Source organism: Cydia pomonella, chromosome 12 (genome assembly GCF_033807575.1).
Source record: "Cydia pomonella isolate Wapato2018A chromosome 12, ilCydPomo1, whole genome shotgun sequence".
Lineage (NCBI taxonomy): Eukaryota > Metazoa > Arthropoda > Insecta > Lepidoptera > Tortricidae > Cydia > Cydia pomonella.
The window spans coordinates 768,202-789,847 of NC_084714.1; the positions used below are offsets into that span (position 1 = coordinate 768,202).

General features: G+C 37.2%; 1 protein-coding gene, 1 long non-coding RNA gene and 1 other non-coding gene across 5 annotated transcripts in view; 1 reads left to right on the plus strand and 2 right to left on the minus strand.

The window, feature by feature from the left end:
• The window catches only part of LOC133523223 (uncharacterized), a 524,757-nt gene that overhangs the window by 103,902 nt on the left and 399,209 nt on the right, over positions 1 to 21,646 (plus strand). For 2 of the 3 annotated variants that reach the window (XM_061858700.1, XM_061858702.1), the window contains exon 2: positions 941 to 1,362. In XM_061858700.1, coding sequence (XP_061714684.1) covers positions 987 to 1,362 — 376 coding nt within the window. In that variant the 5' untranslated portion in view covers positions 941 to 986. Of the gene's footprint in view, positions 1 to 624; positions 1,363 to 21,646 lie in introns of those variants that run through there. The other variant, XM_061858701.1, reaches the window with a different exon arrangement.
• Positions 1 to 21,646, minus strand: part of LOC133523240 (uncharacterized) — an 89,569-nt gene that overhangs the window by 17,909 nt on the left and 50,014 nt on the right. The window lies entirely within an intron of this gene.
• On the minus strand, positions 11,621 to 11,693 carry Trnad-auc (transfer RNA aspartic acid (anticodon AUC)). The gene has a single exon. It is a non-coding gene; the product is annotated as a tRNA-Asp (tRNA).

A 21,646-nucleotide genomic window follows, 5' to 3' on the forward strand; every position in this document is an offset into this window, starting at 1 on the left:
ACTGACATGAGAACTAATTCTCTTTGTAATCGACTAAAAAATTTCAATGATTTTTCAAGTTACGGACCTTATTCGTCGTGCCAGATGAGTTTGGAACCTATTTTTAGAGAAACATTCATTTTGATTTTTTATATACGTCAGTATTGTCACATGTGATCATAATATGTCATATATGTTGTTGGTTTGCTATGCTAAAGTTTTTTAATTGTATTAAATTAATTTAAATTAAATTAAATATCATTTATTTTCAGGCAACTATGGCCCATATATACATACCTTACAGACTAACATACATACAATAATAAAAATCTATAAAAATCATTTTGACGACGCAGTTTTCGGTTGCGCCGCCTGTTCTGGTGCGGGATTCGGCAGATTCCCACGAAACCGCCGAAATATCACACCTTTCGGCCAGAAGTCTGCGCTCGCGATGGTTTACAACAGTAGGTGTATTTCTTTGCAGGTTTATCGGATACTCCACCGAACACTGTCTATGACCGTAATATGATAAGATTCATATACTAGCCGTGTCTTATCCAACCTCGACATTGGCAGAATCATCAACACCTTGATGGAGCCATAATAAGAAAATTTATTGATGCTAAAGTTTTGAATCTTAATTTTTGGGATTTTAACATGACGTGTGTACGACACAGATATACTTATATCTAGATAAAATTTTGCTGTCGAAATTGAAAATCGTTATACCAACATACATAACATTGCCCCAGTGCCCCCGGTGCAGAACAAGCCTAAGATTGCCTTTCCACTAGGGCGGAATTGAACGGAGATGAGAGGAGACATGTGAGAACCAACCCTCAGTGGAAAGGTAGCCTTAGACCCTTACCCTTTTAATAAATAACTGAGATACTTTGGTTCTTTGCATTAACATTTGAAATTGTATCATTATCCCAGATTAATATTTCTTTATTTGTTCCAGATTCTAATGATGCCATGAGCCACATCGCCCAAACCCCGCCTTAAACATGGCCACAAACAACCTCCCATGTAAAACCAAGCAATGGACGACAAAGTTAACAATGCGGCTGTGCTCAGTGAATTTACTAGCGGCCACCATACTAGCGTGCTTACCTTACATCTCCACTTTAACTTTGCCGAGCGGGGACCCGGCTCCAGGCCGCTCACCCGGGCCACCCGAATCTGAACTTTACGTTACTTTAGATACAATTGAAAATGTAACCGATGTGACCACAGAAATGAATGAGGTGGAAGACGCATGTGCCTTTGCGAGGAGTGAAAGAGAGGTAGTGACGTTGAGTGAGACGGATAGTGAAGTGAATTTGACAGTTGTTCATGCGGTGTTCGAAACGGAGCAGCTTGTGAGGGGCGTCGTTTATGAAGGTGAGTTTAGATCCTAAATGTATCTATTGGTTTTAGGCTTTTACGCCAATCCAAGGCGCGTATACATAAGGGAACGAATAGAAAAAATACGCATTTTAGGGTGCGTATAGCCAACGTACCAATCGTTAATGCTCCGTAGCGAAAGAAAAGCAACTGTTAATCTCTTCTTCTTCCTAGCGTTGTCCCGGCATATTGGCACGGCTTATGGGAGCCTGGGGTCCGCTAGACAACTAATCCCAAGATTTGGCATAGGCACTAGGTTTTACGAAAGCGACTGCCATCTGATCTTCCAACCCAGAGGGTAAAACTAGGCCTTGTTGGGATTAGTCCGGTTTCCTCACGATGTTTTCCTTCACCGAAAAGCGACTGGTAAATCAATTTCGTACATAAGTTCCGAAAACTCATTGGTGTACCAATGAGTTTTCGGAAAGCCGAGATTTGAACCCGCGACCTCCGGATTGCAAGTCGTACGCTCTTACCGCTAGGCCAGCGAAAAAAGCGAAAAGCAACTATCAATGTCGCACTAATATGGAAGAGAGATGACTACGCTACGGAGCGTTAACGATTGGCATGTTGGCTACGCGGGCTGGTACGCTTCCGTAGCTCAGTTGGTTAAGAGCGATGTACGGACTGCAGACGTCGCAGGTTCAAGTTCTGCTAGTAGCGTAAATTTTTCTATTTTTTCTTTTGTATACAATTTTTTGGCGTTTGGTACACACTCCCTTAATGTTTAGGCAATAGGATCGTGTAAACATATTTTTGGCACTTTGTCCGTATCGATACTTAATATCTTGACTGTACATCACACTTCAATAACAGAATTTTAAAGTTTAGACTGCTCCAGTGCATCTAAATTTCGTTGTCTCTCTGTCGCCCGTATATGCAAGTGTGATAAAGAGACAAGTAAACATATTTCGATTTTCGCGTTAGATCCTCAGGTTCACCCTAGCCTTGAATCCGTTTTTACTCGGCGGGTGATTAGAACAGATATTTTATTGAAAGCGCCTTTTAATTAAACCATCCACCGCCCGACGTCTTTGCTCCGGTAAATTCGGCAGGCGCTCATCCGAAACTGGAAAACTGGGCTACAACTGCTACAAGACTCGAGAGTCATCAATTTACCACCAATCTGTTATTATTTCAAGCTAATGTTCCAACACTTTCACCGTGTTTTGACGTCAAAGCTAAGCAAAACTTTGGATTGTTAGTTCTGAGGTAAAGTTCAACTATAATTACTTACTTAGGTGGCTGTCAGCCGGCGAGTAGCGAAGTGAGTTTTGCGCAAGCGTTTTTTCTTTTTAATAAGTTGTAAGGCAATTTGACGACCAGTTTGGCCTAGTGGGTAGTGACCCTGCCTACGAAGCCGATGGTCCCGGGTTCAAATCCTGGTAAGGGCATTTATTCGTGTGATGAGCATGGATATTTGTTCCTGAGTCATGGGTGTTTCCATGTATTTAAGTATTTATAACTATTTATATATTATATATATCGTTGTCTAAGTACCCTCAACACAAGCCTTATTGAGCTTACTGTGGGACTTAGTCAATTTGTGTACTAATGTCCTATAATATTTATTTTATTTATTATTTATTTATTTAATATGATTAATATTGATCAACAATCAATATTTACACTTACGTTTCCTGCGTGCGTGCGTGTGTTTCGCTAATAATTTCTCGTCAGCAAAAGAATAGATTACTGGCAGCTTTGTTATGCGAACGGCTAAGGAGTGGAACTTACTTCCTGCAAATCTGTTCCCAGTTCAATAAGTTGAATCTTTCTTAAATCAAGAGTGAATAGACACCATTCCAGATCTAGAGCAGAGCCCAACTGGGGAAGTACCTCCACCTTACAGAAAAGCGCAGCCAAATAACACTAGACCCTACTCATAGTGTTGTGTTCCTGCCGGTGAGTAAGGTTGCCAGAACGAGGGGGGTGGGGTTAGGGTCGGCAACGCACATGTAACTCCTCTGGAGTTGCAGGTGTACATAGGCTACGGAGACTGCTTACCATCAGGCAGGCCGTATGCTTGTTTGCCACCGACGTAGTATAAAAAAAAACCATTAGGTTAGATTATGGTGGTTTAAAAAAAGGTTTAAATGAGATCATAGAATGTTATATGTATTTAAATACAATCTAATTGCCTTAATATGAAGACCGCGTACCTTTACCTTTCATGATATTACAAATGCTGCTTATACAAATGTTTGTTGACCCTCTAAATATGAATATGACTAAAAGCATTCCTCACATTTCTGACTCGGCCTCTTTTGTGGGTGAATTGTAAACAGGGACTTTGACAGTCAGGGAATTTGAATGTTTGTCACTTTTGAACCTTAATGCCGTTACATATAATTGGTAAGTGATAAACCTTCAAATTTCGTGACTGTAGGTGCATGTACAGTCAAGTGCAAAAATATTTATCGAAAGAATCGTCTCATAAATATGGTACTACGCTCTTATTACACTGGAATAAGATGGTATGGGACGTATTTTTGAGTAAGATGTGTACACCCATATTCTTACACTTGACTGTACGAGTACAATATTTGAATGTTGAAACATATTTCGACGACCGGTTTGGCCTAGTGGGTAGTGACCCTGCCTACGAAGCTGATGGTCCCGGGTTCAAATCCTGGTAAGGGCATTTATTCGTGTGATGAGCATGGATATTTGTTTCTGAGTCATGGGTGTTTTCTATGTATTTAAGTATTTATAAATATTTATATATTATATATATCGTTGTCTAAGTACCCTCAACAAAAGCCTTATTTAGCTTACTGTGGGACTTAGTCAATTTGTGTAATAATGTCCTATAATATTTATTTATTATATTTATTTATTTATTTCACTTAAGGCCTAAATTGAGAAATTGATAAATTGTTTCCGGTAATATTTTGCATTGTTTTTGTACTTTAGTTGTGTACAACTAAACGGGTATTTTACAATTGCGTAATCTACAATTTTTAGTAATAGTTTTCTTAGTAATGTAGGAAACTTTAAGCCTATTGTAGGACAGCGAGCTGCAGTAAAACACTCAAGACACTTTAACAACTTTTATTCACTTAATATCAACCATTGAAAACTATTTAACGGTACATGGATATCAATTAACTTGCAGATACTGTCTTAGTAATCGAACGTCGGTTCACGTCAACGCATACTGCCTCATTGTGAGAACCCCGCCGGCCGACGTTGGTGGACGGTGCATAAAACTACGGCGCCACTGTGACAGTATGTGTTGGCGGGGACTTAAATCTTCATAACAGTTTAACTTCTTAATTCTAAATTATGAACATTATAACGTTACCATATTCATGATAAATCATAATTTAATTAAAATAGTATTTACGTACGGAATTCAGTGTTGGACATCAATGAATTATATCATACAATGTCCATAATTCTAACAATTCGGCCATCCGCAACATGTACACGTCCCGTGTACAAGCTAAGTTAATTGAACTATTCATTTATATCACAAAATCATTACTGTAAGGATCTCATACTACAAAAAGTTAATATCCCGACTTTACTCCAGCCTGATTTTAAGCCACCACAATATGTAAAATTTACATAACACGTATCGCTTCTATCTAAAAATCATAAATAGGTACATTAGAAGAAAAGACATCTGAACTTATAAATGCGGTACAAGTCTCTTCTATCTTGAAACCGCAGCAAACTTATCTAACCAAGAAATCAGTGGTACAAGTCGCTACTACCTTGAAACCACCTCAATCATGGCGCAGTCCAAGTCTCGTCTACCTTGAGCCTGCCTCTACTGACTCTATATAATACTTTTGAATGCGGTACAAGTCGCTTCTATCTTGAAACCGCAGCAAACTTATCTAACCACGAAATCAGTGGTACAAGTCGCTACTACCTTGAAACCACCTCAATCATGGCGCAGTCCAAGTCTCGTCTACCTTGAGCCTGCCCCTACTGACTCTATATAATACTTTTAAATGCGGTACAAGTCGCTTCTATCTTGAAACCGCAGCAAACTTATCTAACCACGAAATCAGTGGTACAAGTCGCTACTACCTTGAAACCACCTCAATCATGGCGCAGTCCAAGTCTCGTCTACCTTGAGCCTGCCCCTACTGACTCTATATAATACTTTTAAATGCGGTACAAGTCGCTTCTATCTTGAAACCGCAACAAACTTATCTGACCACAAAATCAGTGGTACAAGTCGCTACTACCTTGAAACCACCTCAATCATGGCGCAGTCCAAGTCTCGTCTACCTTGAGCCTGCCACATACTTTACAACTAGTGACGGTTCAAGTCGCTTCTACCTTGAGCCCGCCACATATATTACAACCAATGACAGTTCAAGTCGCTTCTACCTTGAGCCTGTCGGTCTCTTTATTTGATATCATAACACATTTATAACGATCTTACGACAAGGCATAACAACATGATTTCATACAAAGTCAACCACTAGATCATACTTTTAGCTATAGATCATTACATTCAAGTTATTACTTAAATGACAAGTCAACGCCTGGATACAACAGCACACAAAATAAGAGTTCACACAGAACATGTTATAAAGATAGAAATAACAAATTTAGAAAACACCTAATACGATCAGAGATACAATAGAACTGAAACACGTTTGATAAGCAAAACAAAGGTATTACTCACCGGTATTATTTTGTTATTAATCTATGTCAACATTATTATACATTATTATTGTATGTCTCGAACTTGCTACGTGAAATACGATTCGTTATCTGAAGTTGTCCGCTTAGACACACCAAAGATACAATTTATATAAGTTTAACAGTTCTAACAAATCTAGAAACATTGAAACTTATATCACTATAAGCCAACGAAAATGTGTGTTTGAGTTCTTCAGGCCCGAAATGAACTCATTGTCTTTTTTTTTTATAATACCATATCGACAAGTCGCCATATTTCCCATAACTGTCATACATGCTACATACGCTGATCTCGATTCTGTTACCATAATATTAATACTTTCTATCTCCGAATCAGGGCTTTGTATAGTGCAACTTAACCAGTCAGGGTACACATATTATAACGTTACTACTACTATGTATATGTGACGTTATCAGTCAAAAGGTACCACATTGTCGGTTTTCGGTTAGGTTGATTTAATATTGAAGTTTCATGGAAATAGCGTTTTAATGACAACCGAAAATAAGCACCAGTTTGGTTGGAAACGCCACATATACTACCTTTGTGGGAATAACGCTAGGTGATGGATTTCTGCTAAGCGCGCAGCCATTCTAGCGACTCTCGGTACTACGTCGCGTTTGAAAAGGTCTCCCCCAGAGAATTGAAAACTTACACAACCAGTAAATATTCTCAATTTTTTGTAACTAATATTTGGAGCCCATAAGACTTTATGCATGTCTGTACGACAACTGCAAAGTTTCTCACAAAACGTCAAATAAACTACAAAACCCTACAAACTGCCTAATACCGTGTGGATTGGATTGTGAGGTTAAGGTAAACCATGTACCCCCTAAACTGCCTATATTTCACAAGCACCCTCTAAGTTAATTCAAATCCAAGATATTCTACACTTCTATTGGAAAAGTAACAGAGTGTTTAACTGTCAGTACCGTTTTTATGATAATTTTAAAACCGATCCTAAATAAGATTGTTATAAATCGGCATTAACATATTACGCATATAAGCTAATTACTATCAATTTATGGTGACATAACATTGACAAGGCACTACCCCTGTTTATATGATTTGCCAAACACTTAGACCTTACGCAGGAAAGTCAAGCACGCGTTAGTGCCCAAACTCAAATTTCTCGTTGGGCATCGCCAAATTCCCTCTCGATTAATTACTTATTAATTTCAGTAGAGTCCTATAATTTGTACCACGCCTATTATCATTACCAGTCTTCCTAACGAACACTATATAAGTCACAGGGAGATGTCGAAAGCTGGATTACATCACAATCTACCAAAAATTGTAGATTAACTATGGAAGGTTTGCGTAAATAGGTAAATCTAGTACCATATGGTAGTTTCATGGTCAAGTAAATGTATCGTTAACTAAATATTTTGCAACAAAGGTTCGCGACGGCTGGACTACATTAACGCACACAAATTTATTTAGCTTATTATTACTAGGCTTGGCCTCTTTTGCGCTCTGCGCCTCTTCAGACCTGGTCAGCGACGATCCTTTACCTCAGTTGCTATAGATAAATATAATTATATATCCATGTGTATATACTGTTCGCGCCTTGGTTAAAACGCTTAATACCATCGAAGTTAAACTTATCCCGTATACTTTGGTTTCTGTTATAATCAATAATCAACCCATCAAATCTCGTAATAGACGCATAAATTAACTGAATCCTACTATCTACATAATTTTCGAACTACTAGTCAGAAATAACTCCTATCTGGATATCTCTAATTACTGCTTATTATTCTTTTGTACCACGACATTGGTAGTTGTATAAGTAATTCTACCTTGATCGATGTCTCTACGCGCTACCGAAGTCAAGAAAACACTCGCAAGCCATTTTTATTAACGAATATTATTAAATAATTATTGATAAATATTAATGCTCGCTTAAGCATATTAGGTAGCTATGTTAGTATGTATCCAAAGTTAGCTACTTTAGATCAGACACTCCTACATACATACTCGGTTATGATGGTTTGCTAGTACTGTCAATGTTATTAATGTTGTTTTTCTGAAAATTTTCGGTGGAGTGCCCATGACGCATACATGTACTACATTTTATTACAGGTTTAGGACACTGGGATTTATAATGACCGTCTTGTAAACAGTTAAAGCACTTTATCGGTTTATCACTACTATTAGCTGTGCTCTTATTACCTAAATCTGATTTAATTTCGGTCTTAGCGTTGACCTTTTGATTAACATACGAACTATTCTTGGCGCTCTTTAAGAAAGGTAATAACTGATCCGGACTATCGAAACGAGCCGCTCCAGCTCCTAGGCGGACACTACGATCATCTATTGGGAGCGTGCACGACTGTCACGCAACCTAGTGTCCGCAAGTCTAGGGGAAAACGTCAATTCACTACATCTTATAAAACTACTCCAAAACTAAAAACTACTGAACGGATTTTCATACGACTTTCATCTATCAATAGAGTGATTCTTGAGGAAGGCTTAAGTATATAACTTGTTAAGGTTTTGTGTAAATTGTTTGAAATATAACGATGTTGTCGGAAAAAATCACGTTGGCTAGGAGCTTTAATCGAAAACGCTGCCTAATCCGTTTGAGCTATAACAACACAATGTATGGTGGGGTTGTTTCTCATTCATAGGTCTACAAAAAAGTCCGCGATGTTAAATGTCTATCTTTTAAGGATAACTTACTATACATATTCGTAACTTCTAGAAAAAGATCACGTAATATGTGGCATTTGCAAAGCTATTTACATGGATACATTATTAACAATTATCAAAATAAATACGTTAGTTATATTAAGCATTTCATACAGATTACATTGGTCCCTTACACCATACAATTTAAATGAATATTTCAGGAGTAATCGTAACTCAAAGTTTCATTTCGAGCCATATAATTGTACGAAATGTTAAAGACGCTATCCGCAGTTAGTTCAAATTTTTACCACCTTATGCGCTGGGATCGATTTACTTACCCCCACCATGCACTTCGCACGGTCCCAATCCCGAACACTAAACAATCAACGGCTTTCTTGCCAGTAAGACCGCAACGGTTTAGCAACATTATCTTATCATAAAAATATTCTTCTAACGAATCACTAAATCTAGCACGTTTGGCAAGCATTGTCGTAAGTAATTGTCCATGATTATCATTGCTAGAAAATGCTACTTTTAATTTATCTTGCCATTCTGGCCAGGAAAACATAACAGTTGAGAGGCCAGCGTACCATTTTTGAGCTAGACCTTTAAGTTTTGGTAACGCAAAGTGAACGGTTTGACGATCGTTCCAGTTATATATAACTGCGCATTCGTTCACTTTGTGTATCCACATCGCGATCGTTTGTTCCTTACAAGATGGATCAAATTCCGGTATGTGTTTTGATTTGACAATTTTTCATTAGAACCCTTATCACTCATGGTACGCAAAGCCTCTACCAGTTGTAACATGGTAACATTATTACTGGGAACAGAGTGGGTATTCAGAGACTCACGTACAAGTCCATGATCGCGTCGCCTTCCCTGTGGTGAGGCCGTCACGGTTGCAGCCCTGCTGTGAGACCGTCGTCTCTCACTGCGCCGCCGCTGACCGCGCGAGCGAGACCTGCTTGGACGACCGCGCCCCCGATGGCTGCTCCGCCTGCGCGCCCGGCGCCTGTCGCTGCGAGACCAACGTCCGCTAGCGCGCTCCCGTGCCCGCTGACTGCTCCGGCTGCGCGGCTACCGCGTGCCGCCACGTGGACTTCGCGATCGGTTGCTCCGACTGCGCCTGCGACGACCACCTCGTCCGTCAGCGCGCCTGGTCCTGCTGCGTGACCGGTGCTGACTAGAAGGTGGCGTCGTCAGTACACGCGACCTTCTCTGATCGCCCTCCATTTCCTGAAATGTAAATTTCTAACGCAAATCTCTGTCTTCAAATTAACGCAAATATGAGGGTAGAATGAAGCAATAATCATCAAAAAGATACTGCATGATATTAAACTTAAACAGCATGAACTGGTACTTTTATTTATACTTTTCCCCAAATATATGCACCCCATTAAAATATGATTTTGTAACTCAAAACATCAGCTTAGCATAAATAATATCATTAGTGTTCAGTCAGGCAGTAATAGAAAGTATTTAGCAAAGTACCATCGATATCATTTTAATACATAGGTATTTACAGTAACCGCAACTTCAGTAATCATCTCCAAATACACCTTTTCTATTTTTAAAGAACCTTGACGTTTGATACGTATTTAATTTGTTGTGTCAGTATTTAATATTAAACAAAATGAATATAACGAAATATGAAGAAAAAAAACCAGTTCAATTTGTAACACTATTTACCAAACAACTTCGAATACTTAATATCCTATGTGCACAGTAAGCAATGCTATTATTTATTATTATATTACATTTTATCTCTTTTATTTATCATAGCCGTAGCAGTTTTGTGCATTTAAGCCCGTATTAAGCATTTACCTTGGCTACTAATTTAATAGCTTCCTTACGCATGAACACCACTGAACACAATTTACGAAAACGAGCAATAATAGTAAAATCAGATCGATACTTACGTTTTTATTATTTGTTCAAACCACTGGTTCGACTCAAGTAGTTGATACTTACAACTCCTTTACATCCCTTACTTCTGAATTTGTAGGACAGCGAGCTGCAGTAAAACACTCAAGACACTTTAACAACTTTTATTCACTTAATATCAACCATTGAAAACTATTTAACGGTACATGGATATCAATTAACTTGCAGATACTGTCTTAGTAATCGAACGTCGGTTCACGTCAACGCATACTGCCTCATTGTGAGAACCCCGCCGGCCGACGTTGGTGGACGGTGCATAAAACTACGGCGCCACTGTGACAGTATGTGTTGGCGGGGACTTAAATCTTCATAACAGTTTAACTTCTTAATTCTAAATTATGAACATTATAACGTTACCATATTCATGATAAATCATAATTTAATTAAAATAGTATTTACGTACGGAATTCAGTGTTGGACATCAATGAATTATATCATACAATGTCCATAATTCTAACACTATTTTAGTTTATTTTACCAACACATATTTGTAAAAGGCTGTTTGTTTTCTAAATAATAAAAAAAGAATGTCTTAAGTCCGTCGAACTTTACACTGATTTTAAATCAAATATATTTATTGAGATAACAATATACATAATGGACATATACAGATGATTACTATATCTAGCTTATATCTCAAATAGGCCCTTGAGGCATTGTACCAAGGATGCTGGCGGTATTTCCTCGTTGTATCGCAATACTGATACGTTGTGCGAGGAAGCCGCCAGCTCTTCGGTCACCAGTTACGTCAACCAGACGTTTCGCGATTTCTCCAAAAAACTTATGCGCGCTGGGACCCTATGGATGACATGACACTGATTTGAATGTAACAAATTGTGGAGTGTCATTATACATTTTATATTTTCATAGAATTTTAACATTAATTATTTATTTAATCTTTATTGCACAAAAGAAAAACAATCTGATAGTACAAAAGGTGGACTTAATGCCACGAGCCATTCTCTACCAATTATAATCTTAGAATAAATTTAAAAGTGAAAAAATGACTGTCTTGGGTGAGACTTGAACTCACGGCCTCTGGATCGATACTCCAGCGCTCTGCCATCTGAGCCACCAAGACCTCATCCGTAGGCAGCAAAATTTTCCAACCCATGTGGTGGTTGAGAGCGTTGGAGTATCAATCCAGAGGCCGTGAGTTTATTATGATATTGCCATACTGTGTCATTGCAAATGTCATAAAGCCAACCTGCGGTGGCAGCATGTTTCCATTTTTATCACCTGTCACTATGCTTGTCACTTTTGCACATACATACTTGTTAGAACGTGACAGGCATGGTGACAAATGATAAAGAGCCGACCATCTTAGGCCTACTGCGGCGGTATCATGGTCGCATTGTTATCACCTGTCATGCCATGCGTCACTTTCGCACTTATATACTTGTTAGAACGTGACAGACATAGTGACAAGTGATAAAGAGCCGACCATATTAGCCCTACAGCAGTGGCAGCATGGTTCCATTTTAATCGCTTCTCACTATGGCCGTCACTTTCGCACTTACATATTTGTTAGAACGTGACAGGCATGGTGACAAATGATATAGCGCCGACCATCTTAGCCCTACTGGTATGGACTTCGTCTATATTCTTATCTAATCTTATCTGTAATAAAGACATTTACGCCAAAACCTTTTACTCCTTTTAGAGGCTTTTTTTCGCAAATGTTCCAAACGTAAACTTGAATTGAAACTTTTTTTAATGTTAAATTACTTAGGCTTTCTTTTAGAAACATTTTAAAAATAAACCGTTTATCTATGCTAAAATACAGAGGGTTTTTAAGAAACATTTTTAATAATAAATAAAATTAGCAAAGGGTTTTTATATAATTTTAACAGGTAGGAAAGTTATTCAATAAAGACTTCGACAGATTTTTCATTTCTCTAGTATTGCAGGCGTCCATAGGCTACGGTGACTGCTTACCATCAGGCGGGCCGTATACACTTGTTTGCCACCGACGTGGTATTAAAAAAAGTATGATAAAATCATTACCTAAATGCCCACAAACTGATAATTTATCCACAGGAGAGAAAATTTGTGTGTTCATCAAAGCTGTAAAGTTTTGTCTCTAACTGCTGGCTAACGGCCCGATTCGAAGAATAATTAAGACACATTTAAGATCTTGGAAAGATAACTAAATAACATGTCAAAATTGACGTTTATTTCGATTCCGCTGTGATCCGAATAAGATCTACGATATTTCTAACGTCAAAGTGAAACGATATCTAAATGAGAATTTATCTAAACCAGAACTTATCGTTATCGTATCTCATTCTTCGAATCGGGCCGTACGTAGGAGCTACGAATTAAATCAAATACCACAAGGTATTGCAAATCCCATTCGATTATCGGTGACGTTTGGAGAGGCCTTTACTTTGACCCAACTACAGTTTTTCCTGTATAAACTTCTGCTTTTCCAAAATTCGATCAGAAATGCAGTCACTCAGGCATTATCAAATTAACGATTGACAAAAGTATAATACAACACACGACACAAACTTACATTAGGTAGGCTGTTAAAATCATAGGTTTTTAGGGTTCCACAGTCAACTAGGAACCCTTATAGTTTCGCCATCATGTCCGCCTGACCGTCCGTCCGCAGCTTTGCTCCGTGATAGATAGTGCTAGAAAGCTGCAATTTTGGCATGGATACATAAATTATGCATGGCAACAAACGGTAAAAGTACAAAAAATTTTTTGAGGGTAGCCCCAATGCAAAGTGGTTTTCTTTATAAAACATTTTTCGCTTTAAGCCAATGGTGTGGGGTATCGCTGGATAGGTCTATCAAAACAAATAAGGGACTTCAATACCTAACCATTTTTTGATAAAGTGCATATTTTCGGAAATATACGCTCCAAAAGAATGCCGACAGGCTCTTTGCCGATGCCGATTTTTTATAATAACAGAATATATATACATTTTTATATAATGCATTCGAACGAAGCCAAATTTGGCTTTAATTTCTTTGTAATCGCTCAGAAATATTATATTCTCATTACTAAAATTACCAATAAATATCAATCATGAAGCCTTTCTCTACAACTTTCGCTTGATAAGTAATAATTACGAACTAAGTGAAGGTCTAAACGCACCATATAAAATTTTTAATAATTCTTTCACAAAAGCTCAAAATATGAAAATTGCTTATACAAAGGTGTAATTTTATTTTTGATCGAACTCATCGATTACTTTTTTATTAAAACTTTCCAAAAATAACAATTCAACAACATGATTTCTCACGGTTAAATAATGACTCAGATACCTATCTAAAGATATATCTTATACCAAGGCATCTTAATATACCTTGTGATATATAGCTCGGTATACTACGGTATATTTTTTGATATATTTCGTCTCTCTCACAATGTAGGTGCTAGACACACAGCGAGATATATTTTGATATCGTTGACGTATGTGGTGCATAGCTATACTAAGATATATATCTGTCGGTACTTACGGTATATTACTATAATTATATTATCGCTCGAAGTTGCCGCTTTCTGGCCCCGTCGAACAGAAAAATAGTATACACACCTCGACCAGTAAATAAGAATGCCTCAGATTACGTGTTTGTCGAACAAATTTTTGCTGCTACATACCTAGCATTTTTGCAGCTACATATATATACTATTAATTTTCAATGTGCCAAGTATTCCTAATGGATAACATTAGTGCCTAATGCTTTTCGGTTTCTAAGTGCTTTCCATTATACGAAAAAACTTCTGAAACCTATTCACCAAGCCTATTCAGCTTGTGCTAATTTACCGCAACGCATAATTCTAACAAACCACATTGTCTGCTTCTTGCAAAATTCGTCCGATAATTCACCTTTGTTATCTTTGTGTTTCATACCAGTATTTTTGGAACAGTATTTCAATTGTTATCGTCCATTAGATTATGCGGGTTAGATACGCAGAATTCGGTATAAAATATACGCATTATGACTAATTTTAAAACACTAGCAGCGATAAGGCTACGAGTCAAAATTATCTACCATTCTCTACTAGCTTTACAGAAAAAGATGTCTCTAAATCTAAAATGGTTGTTTCATACAAGTATCAATTTTCTGCAAGAGTATAGAAGATACTTTTTTTTAGCTTTGAGTTGTATAAAAACATTTTTTTGTATTTTTTAAATTGTAAAATTCGTGATAGCATTGTGTGAACTTGCGCGCAAAGTTTGTTATATTGTTATTCCATTTCTATCTGTGAGTTCCTGTGATTGGCTTTGTATTGTTACCTAAATATGCATAATATTTTAATAGCTGTTGGTACTTCTTAAAATAAATAAATAAATAAATGTGGACTGAGTAAAATATATCTAAATTTGTAAAACTATTTGAGATTATCAGATAATTCTGACACGTTGTTCTGTCCGCTACACTTTTTCAACTATCATCTATAGTTGAAGAGTATAAAGACCTTGCCTGTCTTTTTACTTGTTAATTTTAGTCAATATTTCTTCGGAATCACTAGTGCAATTTCGCGTTCGAAACGTCGAAACTTTCAAAGGGACTGCCATTTTAATCTAAGGTTTTAAAATAAGAAGTAAAATAGGTCTTTTATCTGCTGCATTAAATAATAAATCATGAAAAATACCAATGTAATCAAATAAAATGCATAATAGTGTATGTTCTGTGTAGTGCGTCGTGTCCGCGATCCATCACGGTGGAACAAAAGGCAGAAGCGTGGAATTGATTCTACGGCTCGGAGACAATGCCCGCTCCGGCCAGTCCGGCCCAATACATACTATAGCTGTGTAGCTGTAGGCACTAGAACCGGTTTAGAACACATTTGAATCTGAGACGATTTAGGGAAAACGCTGTGTTTATTTCAGTACATTTATTTAGTAAGCAGTTGTGTTACTAAAGCATAGTTCTTCATATAGAATTGGTACGCACTAGAAGATTTTTATTTTTATTAAGTAAATAAAATAAGAAAGTTATGAATGATGATTTTAAATAGTAATGTATTTAGCTTTCAAACACGTATAAATTAAAAAAAAATCTTTGTTATGTAAATAATTACGAACTGTTTTCATAATGGACCCCCTCATCTTCTGCACAACACTTTTGTCGACATTTTTGGCGTGTTGATTTCTTGTAGATCGCAATGAATTGACACCCTAGACAATTTGACTAGTGTTGTTTAAATTTTTATTTCATCATTGCCCAGTAGTTTTTAATAGATTGAAATTGGGGACAATTCGGAGGATTCATCTCGCGGGGTATGAATTTGGCCTGATTATTAACATACCATGCCAAAACTTTTTTTGAGTAGTTGCAGCTGGCTAAATCTGGCCAAAATTTCACAGGACCGTTATGGGTTCTAGTAAATGGCAATACTCATTTCTCTAAGCTCTCTTTAATATAAAGATATATTATCCGACTTCATTGTTGACTATGTTATAAAACTTTTCGTCTTACAGCCGCAATTATAAATTCCTTAATTGCCATATCATATGTTTTTTTGCGTACTTCTCAGGTTTCACGAACTTATATTTTTCGGGTACATTACCTCTATTATTGGCCATATAAAACTTCGAACCGAGTAGTTGATTAAAATCGAGTTTTACATACGTCTTGTCGTCACAGTCCGATTTGGCTGTTTTATTGCTCGATAGCTCTTATAGCCACCTCTGAGGTGAATCATCTTTATCTTTCTAGAAGTTTCTTTGTATTTTTGGGATAAATCGTAATTAGACCGTCCTGAAATTTGTTTTGAGTGACCTTGGCACTTTTCCCCGCAAAATCTTGTTATTTGTCCCAGACCTCCGATTAGTTTGTCTTTTCCTGACGGCTGATATAGTCTCCTTGTAACTTTTTATGACCCTACAAATACTAGCTTTTAGCATCTTAAGCGACTTAGCTGTCTTCGTCCGGGATCCATAAGAATTTTGGAAGTATTTGTGCACGATCAATCTCCTTTTCTCAATTTTCATGGTCGAAAACTTTAAAATGCATAAAGCTGGAAAAACAATATTTTCACCATTAATACTTTGAAGGTTGGTGATTGAACTGTAACTATCGATTTATTTTCCCGCCATGGAATTATTATTTTTTAAACATTGCTAATTATGTGCCAATTCTATATGAACTAAGCTTTAGGAAGTGATAAACAAAAGTAAATAAAACATTCTTATTTTTTTTAATTTCTATGTATTCACGGCTAAAAATTTTGGTTCAAATAACTCACTACAGAGCAAGTTTCTTACAAAAATTATTATCATAGTGTGAACTTTATTTTATTTAATAATTTATATTTAAACCAAATGACACTATTTAAATTTGTAACCTGAGCCTATAAATCCTGGTCACGGCACCAAATTGTAAAGTTCAACTTTAGAAATACTTTAACCAATGAAATGAAAGGAAAGATGATTTTCCTACAATTCGTTTATAGCACCACTTGACATAGTTCAAGCTCCATTCAGCTGGCCATGCATGCATATTGCATGCATGGAATTGATTTTGGCGAACACAGAGAAACAATAGAAGCTCTGCATTGTACAAGCGATGGCCAAAATTACGTTAAGCCTGAATTCTAGTTGTTTAAACGCTTATTAGTTCTCAGACACATGAGTTAGTAGTGCTAGAATCATGCAGATGCTTAAATTAGCATGAAATTAACCGTATTTTAGTTAATCTGTTAGACACAAAAACATTAGTCTTAATTTTAACTAGGTACCTGATTTACTTAAATATTCGTTCCGCGTCTCTTAAAAAAAAATATTTTAGCAATTTTTTCCGCATATTTTCGCTAAGCACATTTTTGACTGCTGTTAATTGAATACTGATCTACAAACAGGGTCAAACGGAATTATCTTTTTATAAAATATTGGGATTTATTTTTAAGTAGTCACATTTACATAAATTATAAACTAAAATGGAAGGCATATAGATCGCAACGCGCATGTAATATTTCTAGTGTTGCAGGCGTCCATAGGCTACGGTGACTGCTTACCATCAGGCGGGCCGTATGCTTGTTTACCATCGACGTGTATAAAAAAATCCTAATGCTTAGGGTGTATTTTTTATGATAAAAGAGGCCAACGAGCAGACAAATTGGCTAGTCGTAAGCCATTACCATCGCCCATGGACACTTGCAACAAAATTAATAAGGAATGTTTTGCCTCCATCCCTATAAAAAGGGCACCACGTCGAGGCCGCAACCACTAAATACTTATATAAACTAGTTCGTTACAAATACTAAATTACGTGAAAGTTTCTTAGACCTAAGATTCCCGAAATTTCGATATTTCTGCCTTGAAATGTAATGACGCACTCAGTCCTGTGACGACCCGACTCAGACCCTCATTCGGCGTGACGAGGGCATTGACAGGGCTCATGCCGATGACTAATGATGCCGAATCATAATTACGATGGACTCCTGTGAAATAAGGACCAGGAGGCCAATTCGAACTTATATTTTTATGTCACCGTCTTTATTGATTCGCCATTTAGGTTTCAGGCTGATTTGTTTGTTTAATGCCGTAAGTATTAATAAACTGAATTACCTATAGGTTGAACCCTAAATGGCTCATCAATTAAAGACCGTGACTTCACATATTTTTCCGTTTATGTATTGGCGCGAGCGAGACGCAATGACATCATTTAGATATCAAAATGTAAATTTGATTTGGTCTCCAGTAGACTAATATAGTGTTTCTGTGAATTAGGGACTAGTAGAGTAATAATTTACTCTTAGTGCTTTTAAGATTGATTACCTTTTCTGCCAAAACTATATTAAAATTTGAATAATAAGTTTACTTATGCTACCAGGTCAATTAGAGTTTCTCAGTCTGTTTCCAATACGATACTGATATGATACTGATCTGTCAGTGTCAAAAATGACGTTAGTTGAAGGTTGACATAATACGCAATTCAGCAGGTCCTCTAAAAGTGACTTTAGTTGAAGGTTGACATAATGCGCAATTCAGCAGGTCCTCTAAAAGTGACTTTAGTTGAAGGTTGACATAATGCGCAATTCAGCAGGTCCTCTAAAAGTGACGTTAGTAGAAAGTTGACATAATGCGTACTTCAGCAGGTCCTCTAAAAGTGACTTTAGTTGAAGGTTGACATAATGCGCAATTCAGCAGGTCCTCTAAAAGTGACGTTAGTAGAAGGTTGACATAATGCGTACTTCAGCAGGTCCTCTAAAAGTGACGTTAGTTGAAGGTTGACATAATGCGCAATTCAGCAGGTCCTCTTGTCACATACATGTTAGATCAGTATCATATTCACCGTTGAGCTACGGTCTTAGCGTTACGTTGTAGCCTATAACATGGGTGTCCTGGTATGTAGTAGTAGTAGTAGCAGTAAAACTCTTTATTGTACAGAAATGAAAACAAAACAGGAAATAAAACACTCATCCTTAGTAAAGTATGTATTTAGTGAAAATGCCTCGTAGAGGCAAAACGACAATGAGTCGTAATTAGCGCTGAATGGGTTAAGTCAGAATGTTTGCTTGTTAAGTTACATGCATGAACATGCTACGTGCTTCAAAGTGCTACGGCGTAGTGCAGCCGGGAAATTCAGATTTTCCATTTCGTTAACACATTCGCCGCTGAGCTTTGGTTGTAGCGCTACGTCGTAGCCGATATCATAAATTTTCCGGTATATAGCGGAAATACTTAGAATAGAATATAATAATTTTTATTCGTAAACACAAACAAGACAAAAACAAAGAAAGTATAAAGTGCCACGAAATAGCCTCATCTCGGCATGTTGCTGGTGGTTTCCAGCGCTGATCTTCCGATGAGACCATCAAGTGAGAAAAATCACGAAAGGTAACATTCAAGAAGGAAAAAGACATAAAATAATATAGAGTGAACAAATTGAAAAATAGATAAAACAAAACGACTAAATTAAGTAAAGATTATTTATATATCAAGCATCGTAAACATAGCACGTATCGGTCCGGTCCAACCATACCTTGGCTGAACATTACAGCTGCATACGCAACAAGCGCCAACGGTAGCTACACGAACTAAAAGGCAATGACAGACCAGACCAATATCGAGCGTCCATTACAAAGAGCATATAATCACTACGTGGTCCATTATATCAATTTACAGGATTTTAATATTATCAAAACAGCATCAGAGGAAGACTAATACTAACATAATAATACTCAAACAAGTATGGCATAACAGGAATGGTGAACTATACCTATGCAGAAGGAACAAAAACTTGTGGTAGGCGTACAAACTACACTTCGTAGCTACAAAACGACAACGTGTCGTGATTAGCGCTGAATGGGTTAAACTTTTCATATTGTTATAATACGACTTCGAAACGACGTCCAATGTAAGCTAGATGCTTTCATGGCACAACTCACCATAACCAGAAATCAGAAATCATTGCATTTATTCGTGATAAACTATGACATACAAAAGTATAACAACAACAAAAGAAAGAAACATAGAATAAATAAATAGTTTACCACGAAATGGCCCCGCCTCAGCATTAATGCTAACTCAAAAGTCAGCGCTGATCTTCCGGCTAGACCATTTGTGGGTCACGAACGCAGCTGTACGACACGGCATAAAACTGAACGCCATACGCCATACTGAACGGCATAAAACTGATAACCAATTCTGAATCTCAATACAGCCCAAGTTATATTTTAAACTAATCTTACGGTTTAAACTCAAGTGCTTTTAGTCACCCGCGCGACATGTTTCGGAGAGCCTAGGTCTCCTTTCTGAAGCACTAACAGTGTGAGCAGCGTTCACGACGGCCGTGCTTCGCGCGACGTGTTTAGGAGACCCAGGCTCTCCGAATGTCGCGCTAGTGACTAAAAAACACGTGTTTAATGTTAGGGCACAAATCAAGGGTTACAAATGTTAGGGCAGAATTGTATCCCAATAAATTCTTTTGGATTATAAGAATATGTTAAACTACTTTTAGGGGACCTGTACTGACCATATTTTTGGAAATATTGAATTTAAAATATCTTTTGGCACACATCACGTGACCAAACTCGAAACGTCATTGAAGATTCTGATGACGTCACAACTCTCGGATTGACACTGTTGACAGTTAGGCGATAAACAACAAATGACAAATGTCAGTTGACAGTTCGTATCTTCTACGTGTGTACGTAGTTATGTGTCAAACCGTAAACTGTGAGGTCACACAATTTTCAAAGAGCGTTTTGGGCGCGAAAGCATCTGTCAAAATATATTTTGCTAATTTAACATATTTACCTAAAGCCGTTTTTAGTATAAAAGTTGAATTTTAGGGCAACTTTTAGTTAATATAGAACGTGATACAAGCGTTTCAAAAAATTGGAAACAACCCTATTTAAATTCCAAGCTACATATATGTTTGGTGTAACCAAAAGCATTAAAATGGTAAGTTTTTTTACATGAACAGCCGTTATCGGTAGGTTTCTCTTTGGCCAGGGCCTTTGAGGTAACTGAGCACTTTAAATATTGTTTCACAAGTATTACCTCGAAATCTCTTATTTCGCTATAACTGACTTAAAAACGCAACTCGGCAATTTAGGCAACCCTTAACCCTTTCAGTGGCTTATCTAGAAGGCACTTTTGTTGTAATCTTAGGGCTCATTATGGCCCTTAGTGATAAGGGAGTGCTGAACTAGTGTTGTGCCTATGGCAGTATTTCCAGGCAATCTAACATATTAAACCCGCCATATTTCATCAAATGTGTATTCTTAACCGCATTTAGAGACTGAAATGTCTTACAAAATTTCTTGAAATCGATTAGAGAAAATGTCAGTTTTTGTGAAACTTTGTTTCTGTAATAACTTAGTGATAAACGCTTGCCACTATGTGACTTGGTTTAGGTATACCTACCGGCAGACATTGCACAATTTTTGACGCAAGCAATTTTTATATGACAAAAAAATAAATGATTGTTCTAAAAAGGTACGTTTCGTGTACATAAATCGCAAAAAAAATTTTTTCGGCCAAAACGACATTTTCAATAACTCTGTTGTTTGAACTCACTACACCCTAACTTAAGATACGTTCAAAAAACAAGCCTCATTCGG